This window comes from Amphiprion ocellaris, chromosome 22 (genome assembly GCF_022539595.1).
Source record: "Amphiprion ocellaris isolate individual 3 ecotype Okinawa chromosome 22, ASM2253959v1, whole genome shotgun sequence".
Lineage (NCBI taxonomy): Eukaryota > Metazoa > Chordata > Actinopteri > Pomacentridae > Amphiprion > Amphiprion ocellaris.
The window spans coordinates 13,419,175-13,435,485 of NC_072787.1; the positions used below are offsets into that span (position 1 = coordinate 13,419,175).

Consider the following 16,311-nt stretch of genomic DNA (forward strand, 5'->3'; position numbering starts at 1 on the left):
TTAGAAAATGAAGAAAAAAAGCTCCAAAATAAGCTTTAGAATTTCTTTAGTATAAAACAATCCATTGGTAGTTGTCTTTGTATTCATGGGTACATTGCATCTGCTTAACAGTTACCTTGATTTGTTTTTTTCTGACAACTCAGCAATGATATAAAAAAACACACACATACATTTAACTACAAATGCTGTCCATTTATCTTGATGTTAAATAGCTACCATACTACAAAACACATTGTAAATGTTTTCCTGGACACTACTTAAAATTTAATCCGATAAGTTCTGTGGCTTAGCCAAAGGAGACTTTTTAAATGTTGAATATGGGTTGCAGTGGAGATGTATGTTTATTGCTCTCACGCTGGGGAAATTTACATCATTACAGCAGCAACATTGTTACACCAGCAATAAACATATGTATAATAATAATAATAATAATAATATGTACAATATGTACAAGGAGGAAAAATAAAATGAAGAATGTGGGTAAACCAACTTCATAGATTTTACCATGCCTCATTCAGTATCAAATGATATCTATCCAGTGAAGCTTTATTCTACATTAAGGAACCACTGCATCATCAGCACTGATCATTCAGACCAAAGACTTTTCTCGTTCTTTCCCTTTCTTCCGTTCAGTAGGTTCTGTGTTGGTGAACCGTGTCTGAAAGCTAACTGAAATGTCGACCCTCTTTATTAGTACTCCTATATTTCAACCAAAGCATTAAACCGCTGGAGCTTAATGGGCCAATCTGGTACATTAGCGAACGCAAATGCATTGACCACAGCTGACCCACTGGCTGCTGTGTGATCCTGCTCACACAGAAAAGCACAAGGCAGGCAAGCATTACATTAGCTGGGCAGTTAGTCATCATCATTGCACTCAATTGGCACAGAAGAAGGAGTGCCACCTCAGCTAACAATGAAGTGACAAAGACTGCGAAGAAAGGCGTGAGAGAGATAAAGGGCTGTAGTGGAGCATGCTTGTATCTGTGCTGGGCGAATAGGTTGAATATGAGTCGTTGCATGTATGTGGATCACAGGCAGTGACCTTGGACTTCCAGTCAATTTCACCCAGACAGAATGCATTGTGCTTATCTGACTGGGACTCTGCTGCACTGAAAACAGCTCAATGACATTTTGCTTCTTTGCCTTAGGTAGACAGGACTGCATTGATTTCTATTGATGCTTGCTGTTGACTAGGTTTCGCAGCATTTTATTACAGTTTAGTTGTTCAATAGCAATGGAAGATAAAGAGTAAGGGCGATGAAATTGGATGCAGCATATACTGTATCTAAAAACTGCACAGCCATGTAGGAAAGGCACAAAAAGAAAACCGTGTCTGCTTTGTGTCTCGAGGGAACAAACAAGAAAAAAAGGCCAGAAAGATAATACAGGAGGGGAAGTTTTCCCAGACAGCAAAAGAAGCTTTATACATATAATTTTACAATAAGAGAGTAAACAGAAAAGTCCGTGAGTAACTGCTCACTAAGCTCTCCTTCCCTTACATCATGCCTACACAGAGAGTGGAGTGTGAGCAGCACACTGAGCAGAGCAGCAGCAGCAGCAGCAGCAGCAGCAGCAGCAGCAGCAGCACTGAGTGTTCAGTCTGTGTGTCTGCACAGCAGGCAGTCCAGGTACATTGTTGAGCATAGGTCACCTGTGTTTTTGGAAGTGCTCAGAGCCCAATGCACAAAGACTGTAGTGACACGTGTGAAATGGGGAAAAATATACTCAAAGCCTACAAATACTCTTGAGGTCGCAGCTATATATGTGACATGTGAGCCACTTTGGTGTAGACAGCTGTATTGATTAACAGAGAAGCCTATTGTTCCATCAGACGTGCATCAGACAGGCGACTCAAAAACATGGCTGAAAGGGTTTCTGTGTAGACATGGTGTTAGATACTGTCAGTCTCTGGTGTCTGATACAGCACACTGGTAGTCTGCAGTCAAAACTGTGGCAAATCCATCCATCCATCCATCCATTATCTATAAACCGCTTAATCCTCACTAGGGTCGCGGGGGGGCTGGAGTCTATCCCAGCTGACTCAGGTGAAGGCAGGGGACACCCTAGACAGGTCACCAGTCTGTCGCAGGGCTACATACAAGACAAACAATCACTCTCACATTCACGCCTACGGGCAATTTAGAATAATCAATTAACCTCAGCATATTTTTGGACTGTGGGAGGAAGCCGGAGTACCTGGAGAAAACCCACGCATGCACAGGGAGAACATGCAAACTCCATGCAGAAAGATCCCGGGAAAGCCGGGACGCGAACAAGGGACCTTCTTGCTGCAAGGCGAAAGTGCTAACCACTACACCACTGTGCAGCCTTGTGGCAAATCTATGAAGATATATATATTATGAAACAATGGGTTGCTGATAGGGATGGACTGATTATTGTGACCAATATACAGCATTTTCCCAATTATCAGTGTCTGTATTTTTATTGGTCGATTACTGATAAATTAAATGCTGCTTCAGGTCTGGTGCAGCCTCCTCTCTCTGCCTCTAGTCACTTTGTGGTCTCAGAAACACGAGCCATCGCCACAAACTGGTAAATTTGCTACTCCTGCAGTGGCAAAGGCTATGCTAACGGCTAGCAGTTAAGTTAGATGCAGCCGCAAATTACCCTAAAACAGAGTCTGGAAATCAATGATTAATAATGCTTTAGGATATGAACCTTGGCGGACAATAAAAATTGTGAAATGTGAAATATTAAGAAAATAGAGGAGAACAGTGGATGTAACTGCAGGTGACAAACTCATCAATCTCAACTGATCCCACATAAAACAGAGGAGAACATCCCAATTTAGACCGTGCTATTTCTATTTTTCATATTCTATTACAGTCACCCTTATTAATGAAGAATCTTAGTTATGAATGACAGGGTCCTACTATTACACGAGCTAAAACATTACATCAAATGTAATACTGGTTCCAAATATTGGTTATCAGTCTTTCTTGAGCACCAGTAATCACCATAGGCATCAGGCCTAAAACCAAATAACGGTCGATCCCTAGTTGCTGATTTCAGTCAGACATAGCCAAAAGCAGGCTTGCCATGTCTAGTGGGTTTTACGTGATCATAATTGTCTTGCAAAATGTATCACATGACTAATAAAGGCGGCATTAAATCATTTGGCCGACTTTTGCATGTTTCCAGTGTACATCTTTAAAGTAAGTCTCTTGTCAAATAGGTCTTTAATGCACTTGATGACATGCAGCTTTAGTCTTTTAGCATGATACTGTGTCATGCTAAAATGCTGAAGTTGCATGTTTTTGTGTCGGTGTAAAGCTGGTTAGCCGGAGATGCTAATGATTGCAGACTCCATTAGAGCAGATGAGTACTGTTTGGAATCCACTCTTTACATTTTTGCTCCTGTGTTTTTGATTTCAGAAAGAATCAGAAAGATACCAATCTTTAAAAGCACTCTGTATTTAAACACCATTAAAACGTGGAGAAATCCAAAACTTGACAGGCTTGCAAAGCCTAATTACAGCTGCTAAGATATAATTGGATGTTCACAGTTTGGCAGGGGTTTTGCAAACAGTCAATTCACATTAAATTCACTTATTTTGAGTGATGCGAGTATGTCTGCCTAATGTCTGTAGTGTAATCAAAGATTCAAGCTCCTTCAAGCTCTCCAGTGCCTGCAGATTTAACCAAACATTTTGCAAGTCTAAGTAAATTTATAGTGGTTTTCACTTGGACTGAAGTATCAGCTATGAAGACAGTCATTTCTGGAGAGTGATATTTAGTCTAGATTACCTTAGACAACATTTCATAAACTATGAGAGAAATGAAACACCTCATTGCAAACCACCTGCCCTGAAAAAAACAAAAAACAAAAACTAAACAAAACTTCATGGTGCTTTATTTTTATACTAAAAAAATCTTGGGTTATCAATTTGCTTATAACTTAGAGCTGACATGTGTGCAAAACTGTTTATGTATCTTAGCAACAGTGAAATGTTCTTATAAAACTGTCCAGAAAATGACTATATATGGTGTACAAGTCTAATCTTATGAGAAGTGAAGAAATAGTAGGAGGGTGAAACAGACATAAATAACTGACCAGAAAAGCAGGTATGGAGGGAGATAAAAATGTAACACAATGAGGTGTATTCATGATCCCACCCTGGTGTTTGTGTGGGTTTGTTTGAACATTTACCTGAGTGTGGAATGAGTGGGTGCTCTGTCTTGTGACAGGGCGATTCAGGCAGCAGCACTGGCCCTCTCCTACTGGCCACGCTTCCAGGCCGCAGGACCAGCATGCACTGCAGCAGCAGCAGTGCATGCTGGGCAACAGGGCGTCCCATTGGGGGCCTGGGCTTGGCTCACTTCTCCTCAGGCCTCAGGGGCCAAGAGCATTGGAGAGACACACCTGGAAAGAGAGAGAGACAGACTTGGGTTTAAAAAAAGGTCTGTTTGGCATCTGATTTAATCCAAGAGCTGAAAATGTTGATACAGTGTAGCCCCTGCGTATCTCTACAATCACCGAGGATTCACCCGAGGAGATGAGACGCAGCAAAAATAAATCCTTACCAATAACGAATGAGGAATGGAGGTGCAAAGAAGAGACCATGACAGATTTCCAGAGAAAAAAAAGTGTACACTTTTTGCTAAGCAACAGCAGCATGTTTGCTCCTCGTTGGCACTGAGAGACCTCACACCTCTCACCTCTGACACCAGGTGCATGAATCAGACGATCTGCGTTACATCAGCCACCGAACGTGTGTGTCTGCATCTGTGTGTGTCATTTAATATCTGAAATTATGTGCCCTCTGTGCTCGCCCTGGTTTCCACTGCAGCAGAGCTTTGTTGTATATAATGATGAACCGCAGAAATAACCGGATCTGTGCTGTGTGTTGTGTATTCATGTGCTTTTCATTATTAAGAGTCTATTTCTTTGTTTGTGCGTGTGACTGATATATGTTTGGAGCTGCGCAGGGCTCCTCGCGGGTCAATTAAATCCTATAGCCGCTGTAAATCTGATATATTTTTATTCACAATCAAACCTTCCAATTGCTGGATGTGATTATTATATGATGCTTATGGCACACTCATGCTTCCTGGAAAAGTCATTCCCTGCATGAAAAACAAAGCAGTTTGCACAATTCAATTGCACATGATTTCTTTCTTTGTGGGGGTGAATTGATGATCAGTCTAGACCATCTACATCATTACTTTTTAATCATTTATGTGATGCCATTACCCCAAATGATTCATGCTGTGTGCAGCAGAAGAGCAAGCCTCCCTGACTGTATACCACATTATGTGCAGCATGTGTGGTGGAGTGAGTGAAGATACTGAGAAGATCATAACTGTAACGCAGCAGTAATAGAAGGCAATGGTTTAAGTTTTCATAACAGAAAACGTATTCTGTGGCTGAACCTGTGGAACACACTTATTAGCTCTATTGCATGTGAAATGGGCTTTTCATCTGTTGTCCATTCAGTGGAAAAAATGGTGTTCTGCAGAGCAAGAGCAAAACAATCCTCCCTCCGTGACGGAGTTGATTTAGTGTGAATGGAAGGTTGCAAATAAGCAAAAACTATTAATGTCATGTTTGTTGTGGGAAGGTGGTAAAATATGGAAAAATCTGCCCGGTGCCAAGGAAAAAAAAAAGACAGATGTGAGCGAAGAAAGAAAGAAGTGGTGTGAACATTTGCTCTCTGCAGACAAACCTCGTCTCCTCTTTTCTCTGAAGTATGAATCCCCCTCAGTGCTGGAACACTTGGAGTGGCTCTGGGGTAGAACATAAGGCAGGTCTCTACTCCTGGTTTCAAATGAAAACCATAATGTCGAGAGTGTGGCGGTTTTATTTCATTTCACATTTGAATGGAAAGTTTACTCTGCCTTTAATGTGCATGAATATAATATATAATAATCTTGGGGCCTATATGGAATTCATTCAGAGTCCAGCACATAAAGGCACAGGCACAGTGGAGATGTGTGGTTTGGCTTCACCCACAGAGGAATGTAAAACACCTGTCATCTACAGCAGGGAAAGCAAGTGACAGCCAGTGCCAGTTGCTGCGCTCTGTTCCATTTCCCTTTCGTCTTGACGGTTCACACGTCAGCTCCTGTACTGTTTTGCAGTTTCACTTTAGTCAACCTGTCGTTTTACATGCCACTTTTCTTTGTCTGCTAGTTTTCCTGACAGTCTTTAATAATGTTTTCCCCACCAAAAAGTCATTTTACCTGTTGCTAGTCTGCTAGCTAGGACATTCTTCTTGCCATTTTTCATACAGCCTTCTCAACTTTTATGTCTGCATTCACTTAGGAGAGATATTTCACAATCGGCTGGGCACAGAGGTGAACCTTACTTAGGAAATAAGATTATGGATGTTTTTACAGTCTTGTGTGTGTAAGTGGTCTGAGATTTAAAAGGGACTCTGGTATCTACACACACACACCCACACACACATGCGCGTGCAAACACAGCGTTAGTTGACAGGAGCAGAAGCCGAGGCCAGCAGGTTGAGCACCCTCTGTTAGCCTCGCTACCTCTGTTACAACCCTGCACACAACCTGCTGTCACTGCAAACATACTTGTGCACACATGCATGCTTGGAAAACAAAGTTGCACCATTTCATATACAGTATGTACAATACGCAGTGCCATTAAAAAATATCTATTATTTAACAGTTTCTTAATATCTGTTTCTTGTGCTTTTCCTTGTTTTATGGGTCCATGGGGTGTTAACAGTATTTTTAATATTCTCAGATTTGTAATAAATTTTGACAATAATGGTGCCCTGAGGGGTTTTCTAGTAAAACAAAGTGTACACTTCCTCCGTGAAATACACTGCATAAGCCTTGTTGTCTAACAATCATGTTTACTGCATTTCTTTGCTTATAAAACACTCAATAATTTTGAAAAATGTGTATTGGCCTTATGTTTACATCAGTGTTTGCTGGTTCTCTTGCTTGCCTTTATTGGTGCATTTCTACACCTCTTTGTGCGTCATCATCACAAACAGTTACTAAGTGCAACTGTTTTAATGTGCACTGCGTTGCTCAACTGTATGTGATCCAATCAAAATGGGAGCCCTCTAATAAAAACACTGAAACTCAACAGGGCACCTTTAATTTAACCACAAATAAACACTTGAAAAAATAGCATAACTGATGATTAAGGACTAACTGTGTCCATTAAAAAGGCTTAATTTATTGTTGGGGTTTTTTTGTAGCAAAACATAACTTGTGAGTCCTTCATTTTTTTTGCCATACCTTTTACATCTGGATCTAATGAAAACTTCCATGTCTGTTTGTGCACGAGAATGAAGCCTAATGAAAACCTCTCGCTGCATGGTGAAACAATTAAGACCTGCAAAAACTGCGATACTGTAAAAATTCATACGCCGTAAATTTCAAAAATGCATGTCACTTCAGAGACCCACACTTAACCTGATTTATGCCCACGCATGCATTTGCATCATGCCTTTTAATGTAAGTAGCAGAGGAGATGCAGCCATGATTTACAGCCGAACCATCTGAGCTGTTTTTTCATTCCCCTGAAAAGATTCCTGGTGGATCCTATTTTCTCTTTAACTCACCACAAGCCACCGACTGGTCCTGTGGGAGAAAACTGGAAGAGCTCTCTGTGCTGTTCGGTGGTTCAACTCTAAATCATCTCCAGGGCATTAGTACAAGCCTCCATCAACACCACCACCTACTCCTGCTCCCACTCCTACACAAGAACACATATACAGTCCCAGAGCTTTTGCAGCAGACACACTGAAATCATCCTGGGACCTGGTGATGGATAACAGCAGAGTACATTTAGAGCACAGAGCAGAGGGAGAACTGGCCACATAAAAACTAAAACATGGGCTAAATGGTGTTGTCATATGAGATGGAATTCTTTTTGTAATTCTGAGAATGTGATATAATTTTCACAGGAATTGTAGGTGCATATACCTCACTTTTAGAGTTTAATTTTTTTTTTTTTTTTTTTACTATAACCTCTTCAAATATTATCCTCTTACTGTCCTGCCTGCATATGTAGATGAGAAAAGAGAGGAGTTGATAAGAATATTGATGCACTTATCTCACTTTCAGTTATTACCGTGCTCTCAGAGCAGCAGCAGGTGGTGCTACGGATTTTTTTTGTGGCCCCCGGTTTCAATTTGCAAGATACATACGGGTTGCCCTGGCTTATTGTTGGAGGTTGTTGGGCTGATATGCAGCCTGAGAGGATGACAGCAGACACCACTCAGGGGTAAAACCTAGTTCTGCTACATTCCCTGCATGATTTTTTTCCAGGTACAAAAAAAAAAAACTGTGATCCATATTTTCAAGTAAAGTTTCACTCCCAACTCATCGCATACTGCAGTTTTGGACCCTTTGGCACCACATAAAAAGTAGTGAGTACCCTTCAGAAACAGACGCCATGGGTGCATAACCAAATGTTCTCTGCTGGTGTTGTTGGTTTTTAGCCAATGAGGAGTCTGCCTAATGTTGTGAAAGGGCATATTTTAACCCAAAACATGATATTTTCCTCACCTGAACCAAATCATGAGTGAAAATAAGTCTCAAGTCACAAAATAAAATGAAACTAAGCATAAAGTGGTCTGTGACCTATACCACCGCAAACCCTCTAACCTACTTATGAGGCTCTTTAAACTACGAAAAACTCTTTTATTTCTATTAGCATTGAATATTGATGCCAAAGGACACCTTATGTGTATCTCTCTATGAGAAAACGGCAGTTTTTGACACCCTGGGAATAAGAACAGGCTGTATTTTTATTGATGCCAGACTTAAATCTGCATCCAAAACACTTAAAAAATACTTAAAATTAAATTTGTATTAATTCCCGTTGGCAACAATATCCACTAAACCTTTGACCAGCTGTACTTAAAGCAAAATTTGGACATTTTCATAGCTCTCCCTAATTGGTTTCTCATGTCGGTACACGAAATGTAAAGTGAGAGCCAGGAACCCGTTAGCTTAGCTTAGCATAAAGATGGAAAACAAGCAGCAGCCCAAGTGCCAATACCTCTTAAGTGCACTAATTAACATGTTATCCTATATCAACTATCTAACAAATGTATTCTATTGAATTCTCATCCAGGCTCTTTAATGTGGATGGTCAAGTTTTGAAGATCTATTCATTGCTGCATGTTATTCATCAGCCTCTTTACACTGTTTCCCATTCACACGCACACACTTGCACAAACCAGATGCACCATGCAGTCAAACCACCAACCTGACCAACAGCTGCCCACAAATAGAAGTCGAATAATTATGCAGCTGCAAAAACCACATGCACAAAAATGCAAACGTAGATTCAGTTGCATGTAGACAGCACTGTGCAGATGCACACACAGATTGCATCCTAGGAGTTGAGGTGTCAGCTAACTAATCAAATGAAGTCTTCCTGCAGTAACAAGTGGAGAGAGAGGATCATATTAACACCGCTATTGATTTTGTCTGAGGGGGACTTCATGCTGGTTGAATTGCACTATACATAATGAATAGGCTCCGGAATAAACGCCGGCTTTGTATTCGTCACCCTGACACATACATGCACACACACACACACACACACATGCAGGCTCACATACAAACACGTTTGTCAAATGTGAGTGGTGCGGTGACGATCCATCTGTCCAAACACAGTCAGGGGAGTGTGAGATCGGGGTCACACCACAGTGCTGATAGATGCTTCTCTCTTCCTCCCACCCCTCTTCCTCTTTCTCTCTCTCTACCTCTGACCAGACAGGATACACACCAGTAAAATCAGCCCAGACTTTGCTTTAGACCAGAGCACACAAAGACACCACTGAGCGGCTATATGTTTGTGAGGCAGAACGCTTATATGTGTGTTTGGATGCGACTGACTGGGTGTTTGCCTGTTTATCACTCCGTCTATCAGGCGGGTTATTGCCAGTTTTTGTTTGTTGTTCCGTGTCTCCGTCTGCCAATTGGTCTCTGTGATTTTGGCGTCTTGTGTTTAGACCAAAGCAAACACGGATATGATGGAGATGTTTGATTTTTACTTTGCTCTATGTCTGTATGAAAAGGACAGTCTGAGTGACTGGATAGGTTATGATCGAACTAAATTATGTGTCCATGAAGGAACAGTGACTGACCCACTAACACTTACTAACTGAGTGGCCAAATATGACCGGTTTACCAAGTAACCAGCCAACAAGATGACCGAGTGGCTCTCAGGCTGAATGTTAAATGACGTGACAAGGTAACGAACTAGGTGACTGACTGACAGAATGGCTGATGACGTGTCAGACTGAGTGACTGACTGCTGTGTAAAACACAATATGATTGACAGTCACAGTGGTCAGTAGTTGGACTTTTCTTCTTTTTCCGGTTGTCATGACAATTTTTTTTCAGTGTCAATGGTCAGATTCTTCAGTCTTCCATTGTTTCCCTTTATCCATGCCACTATTTTTCTACTTTTCAGTGATTTTTCTCCTCATTTTTTATGCTTTTAGTCCACCACAGTCGGCTGGGTGTCTCACAGGTTCAGTGGAGGAAGACAGAGAGAATGACGGAGAGATGATTTTGCCATCAAAGACTCACCGCCGCACAACAGGGTCCTTTCCGCTCCACGACCTCCAGATCAGAGGGCAGATTAATTCCACGTGAAGAAATGTTTGTGTCTCTCCAAGAGTGGGATTGAAAAGCGCGCTTGGATCAGATGGCTTGTCTGTTTCAAACCTTATCTCTGGTGCACAGTGTGGCTTTTGAAGCACAAATCAAATGCGCACATGTACAGCTTGTCTTGTTCGCTCTTTCATTTTTTCTCTCGCTCTCCCTTCTGACATAATCACGAGACATCTCTCCTAGCTTTCTGCAGGCCCAGGATGCATTTCATATTCTGCCTATCGATCCATGTTTTTGTGTTTTATATGCTATATATCATATATATTCCTTTGCTGGACTTGCTGACGTCCTGATGCAACAGCATGAATAGTACAGTGGATCCTGAGCTCTTATTCAATCCTCCAGTGTTTCAGCAGGTAACTCAACCTGTTTTGAAATGGTATACATAAAAACTATATGACAGCAAAAGTTGCCGTTACCAAGCCTACGCTATGCCTGAAAAAATGGCTTTTTCTCCTATATGGGTCAGTAGAAAATGTCGATAGCTGAAGTTCTCTCATTTAATATCACAAATACTATACAAGAAACGTGAACATTGGTACGCAGGTTTACAATTCACCCACAAACCCTTTTTTGTTCTTCTGAACTCCAATTAGTTTCTAAGCCTTTACTGTTCTTGTCACACTTTTACCATTTTTGTCCCGAACCTCTATGGAAACAGCACAACCATGGCTAGAAGTAGAGAAAAACTCATTTCTGTGCAGTATGACAAAGGTATAATGGCATACATTAGTTAGGTTTCTTTGAATATTAGGGTATACAAAAAAAGAAAAGAAAAAAGAAAACTGGAAACAACATTTTTCAATATTGGAAAAAACAATGTGACCCTATATACTACAGATATTTCAAAATTAAAATTTGTAGTTTAATTTGTTTCAATACTTTCCTCCTATCTGTTTTATGTAAGCACTGGCTGCAGCTCCAAAAATTAAAATTAAAATTAAAAAATCCCAGAGTTTTTTATTTTTATTCCACATTACTGTTGGCTCTATCGAAGTCACTACTTGGTTCAAGGTTGTGTTGGGAAGGACAGAATTGTCCGTTTCTTGTAGAATCTGGTTAAAGTAAACAGTTTATATTTGACTTTTTTTAACTGAGACGTGAGATAAAGTGGTTTTGATAAAATATCAGGCTTAATTTTAGTTCAGTTTTCTGACATGACAGTGCACATATATGTTCAAGTACTGTCAAAAAGTTAAAAATCTCTCTTCTTTCTGTTTTTCCAGTTTATTGCTCTAATAAATAGTGTAATTTTGGCTGCTGTAAGGTTGTGGAGTTGAGATGGTGCTATCATACAGTCAGTTATTGAGTGCTCTGTGTTTTTGGCACTTAAATCCAAACCTTGAGGCATAGATGACATTTTTGTTTCAAGGGATTACTTGGGTCACATTAAAACTTTCAGTCATGGCAACATCTACTCAGAATAGTTTGGCTGACTTTTTAAAATATGCCCCAGATCTGTTTTGTTTCATGGTAGTTTGAAGGCAAGCGTGCCATGGTGCAATCACTGGATGCAAACAAGCCTGTGAAGTTTCTAGGACACTTAAGAAATTCCTCACAGTTTTATTCAGAAATGTTATATTTTGAAGTTATTTATTCTATGCTTCGTCAAGAAGGTGTCCTTAGCTTTGGACTCTTTGGATAAATGCGTATCCGACTCTAAGGCCGAATTTTATTCTCTTCCACACACAGCTCTAAATTGGAACAAACATTCAAATTCACCAAATATTGGATCTGTTATTCCCTGTTGGAATGATGATTCTAATCTGTTATTGGGTTTGGGACCTCTGCCTAAGATTTGGAAAACAGAACTGCATGATTTGCAGCGTATTTTCTGCTCTCAGCATATGGAGGGAACTCAGACGTTTGATGAAACACAGGTGCTGGAGATGAGAAACAGAAGTGAGATTTTTAGGAGGTGGGCTGAAACACTGCAGGTAGTTTCAGTGCTCAAAGTTGGTTTCTCAAAACCTCTCCTGAAACTTTTACAGTACATTGTCTTGAGGTCAATTTAAGATAATGTCATCCTCCTCCACTCCTGAGTAATGGTTGTATACAGCTCAGCCTCTGTGGTATTTTTTTTTTTTTTTTTTTTTTTTTTTACTGAAAAACACAATGAATCTCAAACACAGTAAAGGCTGTGTGCTGTACTGAGTTGGGCTGCTTCTTGACCGGCCTTAATGACTCACCTGACCACAACCATAGCTTTGGTCCAGTTAAATTGGGCACGTACATCACACACATTTGCACACACTCACCGAGCCACAGAAACACACACACACACGCTCAATCTCTCTGCTGTCTTGCTCAAAAACACACCCAGCAATTTCATCCGAGTCCCACCCTGGCTCTCTAGAGGTTCCCAAATTCTGCTGTTATTTTTACCCAGCTCAGCTTACTCTCTAGCACTCGTGCTGATGCCTCACCACGTGCCGAATGCGGTCTGCATGTGTGTGCATCTGCGCAACACAACTCTAGACGAGGCGAGGCTTCGACAACATGGAATATGTGGCACAAAAAGTGACATCATGCCTGAAAAGAGAGAAACATCCCCGTAAAAAGCTCTCACCAAGCACTAGACAAAATTAACAGCAGGACTGGGGCCTGTGTTGCCATTCATGACTTGGTGATTGCTGGAGGTAGTTCAATATGGCCTCTGACTAAAACCATTACAGAAGGTCTGGCTGGGAATCGCTTTGAGCACCGAGCAAGGGCTGTTGATTTCCAAATTTAGGTCAAGGTAAAGCAGAGGCAGGACTTGTAACCTGCACAGCCGACTTCCTAATTACAGAGAATTTATCATTTCTGTGGATGGCTGGTTTCTACTGGAGTATTCACAAGGCTCCTCTGGAAGTAGATCTACTAAATAATCTTAAAATTTGAATTTATTTCAAAATAGGAAAGGCAAAATGTGAAGCTATCTCCATACCTGGCTGACTCAGCTTTGCACCAAAAATCGAAACCAGAAACTTGGTTCTGTTCAAAAGTAACAGAGTACTTTTACGCAAACCTCTATGGCTCACTAGTTAACACATAAAACCACAACTTTTACGAACATTTACAGATCAGTTTTTGTGCAGATGAAGCAATGTGACTTCATTTCTAGAGGTGCTGGTCAGCTACTCAGACCAGGGGCTGGCTATAGCTTCATACTTTGCCTACAGATACAAGAGTGATTTTGATCTGCTCATCTAACTCCCAGCAATAAAGTGAATTATTGAAGAAGAAAAGTTCTCGGCTCTGCGCAGCTGCTCGGCGCTTAGCAGCAGAGATTCCAAGAAAGAGAGATCAAACAAACAAGATACAGTACAATGTCTTAATTATTTAACTTCAGTGTGTTCTGTTAGTCAGATTTTGATACCACTAGACGGAGTCACGCTATTTCCCTGTTTTCAGTCTAGAGTAAACTCAGTCGGCTGACTTTAAAATCCCTGTATTTCCCCGCGAATTTGTCTTCTTATTGAAAAAGACCCTGAAGGACTTCATAAAATACACTTAGCTACATGCAGCACAGACAGAGGAGAGAAGACTATCAGCTATCAGGATCTATGTACAGCACACACTGTTCCATTCACTGCCAATTACCATCATTCCACAGACCGTGAACCTGTCCAAACCTCTGTGGCCGGGCTGCTGCCACTGCTGAAAGATGTCTGTATAACACTGTCAACTTGTTAAAAAAATCTCACTGCTGACCCAGGCACTGATCGGCTCTTGAGACGGTGAATCTGACACATGGCCCAGACCCCGAGGCTACTGTCTGAGCTCCTCTCAGCGTCAAGAAAACGCTGTTCGCTGGGACCGAGTTGTCACAACAACCTCAGAGCGCTGCAGTGGCTTAAATCTAAAAGACAAAACCCAGAGTTTGTCCCCGCTGTCCCTAAGCTACATCTCAGAGACTTGACACTTCCATAACAGCCTCAGTTAGGTAATACCTCTCTGGTAGGAGTGTCAGGATGCTGGCAGCTCCATTATACAAATGTTGGGGTACTTCTTCAGTGTCAAAGTCATTGATCACTTTGACTTAACAGCTGAAGACACCAACCCCACTACCCTTGACTGATTTGTGATCGTGTTTTTTTTCACCGTGGAGATGATCAAGGCAATCCCCTTGTGGATGTTTGAAGATTTTTCTGTCATTTTCCCAGCGTTTAATGTATCGCCATCAGAGATTTCAGACTTCAAAGCCTTTGTTCTCCGTGCAGTGTATTAGCAGGGCCAATCCACACGAGATTCACCGTGTCATCTCACGGCTGATCAAGGCAGTGGTGCGAAGATGGCCACAGCACTCCAAGACTTATAGGCAAATTATTCACCACACATGGAGGAAAAACAAACACTAAACTCATAGCGGCACATAGACATTCACCTGGGACTGCAGTGATAAGGGGCATAAAGCCCACCACTGAGGAATGGTGACATTTTTAAGCTTTAATTACATGCTTGGCTAACGGGCAGCAACTGTCTCACTGGGCGCAAAATTACACTATCAGTGTCTACAGCTGTGCACATACACAAAGTCGAAAACTGACTTCCCGTTCACACAAAACACACCTGCCTTCTGAACCTGTGAGGTGAAGAACCAGAGTGAGGGCGCTCACTGCTCTGCCGGCATCAAGGGTAGCTACTAACTGCAGGACCAGCTCTTGATCTATACTTCCAAAAGGGCACCGAAATGCTACCTTGATGTCAACCAGACTACAAATGAAGAGAAAATTACAGTCATTCAAGGGTAAATTCCTCTCATTCAGCTCAGAATATGAAATCAGTGACTGCAGACTTTTTTTTTTGTTCTGTACAGGCTGCTGCAGTTTCGAATCATCCAATTACTAATATCGTAATCAATCACCAGCTTTAGAGATGACAGAATATGACTGGGGGATGTGAGGGATGAAATCTCTTACAGATAAATTCCACTGCAGGGGAGGTCGAGTCTCTTTGGTTACACTTGCTGTGAAGGCACAGAGCTTTCAGCTGTTTGTGATGTTGCAGCTTCTAGAGCAGATGTGCAAAGTAGCAAGGTATTTTTACTCCAGTGTTACATTTCAGCATATTATGGGATGTAAATTCATGAGGTTATACTGTTCTCAGCTGCATTCATACTAAAAAGCGGCTACAGTCAATATTGGTTATAACAATGGTTCAAATAATTGTGTGTAATAAGTCAATTGTAGCGAAGAACCTCGGCTCTCAGAGCTTTACAGCTTATTTTAACATATTATTTTAGATTTACATTGACCTGGTGGCCAAAAACACGATTCCAAATGAATGCTACTATCATTCCTTAGCTGCTGGATGTGTAAATACTGCCAAATCAACTTAAAAGGTCAAAAAATGTCAGTGTGATTACAGCTTGTTCCCACTTTCCCCAAGTGCCCAAAAAATTGTTATTGCAGGGGTCTAGTGGTTTCTGAGTGAACCATAAGAGAAGATAAAGTATGATGGACTGCTACACAACATTTTGTATTTTAAAATGTGCCAGTTTTTCAAGGTTTTATGTTACAAATCTGTTGTTTTCTTGTTTTCTACAATATATCTTACCTAGCCTGTAGTAATGCTATAAAAATCACCTCTTTAATACTTTGAATGCATATAAAAGAAAAAAAATGCTAGTCTGTCCTCATTCAATGCACTTTGAGTAAAGAAAAAAAAGCCACCGTGTGTTTTTTTCAC

General features: G+C 41.0%; 1 protein-coding gene across 3 annotated transcripts in view; it reads right to left on the reverse strand.

The window, feature by feature from the left end:
• sema5a (sema domain, seven thrombospondin repeats (type 1 and type 1-like), transmembrane domain (TM) and short cytoplasmic domain, (semaphorin) 5A) overlaps positions 1–16,311 on the reverse strand; it is a 130,595-nt gene that overhangs the window by 93,260 nt on the left and 21,024 nt on the right. For all 3 annotated transcript variants that reach the window (XR_008600436.1, XM_055007263.1, XM_055007262.1), the window contains exon 2: positions 4,175–4,387. Coding sequence is in view for 2 of the 3 variants with exons in the window: in XM_055007263.1 (XP_054863238.1) it covers positions 4,175–4,322 (148 nt within the window). In the remaining variant the exon portion in view is untranslated. The remainder of the gene's footprint in view (positions 1–4,174; positions 4,388–16,311) is intronic.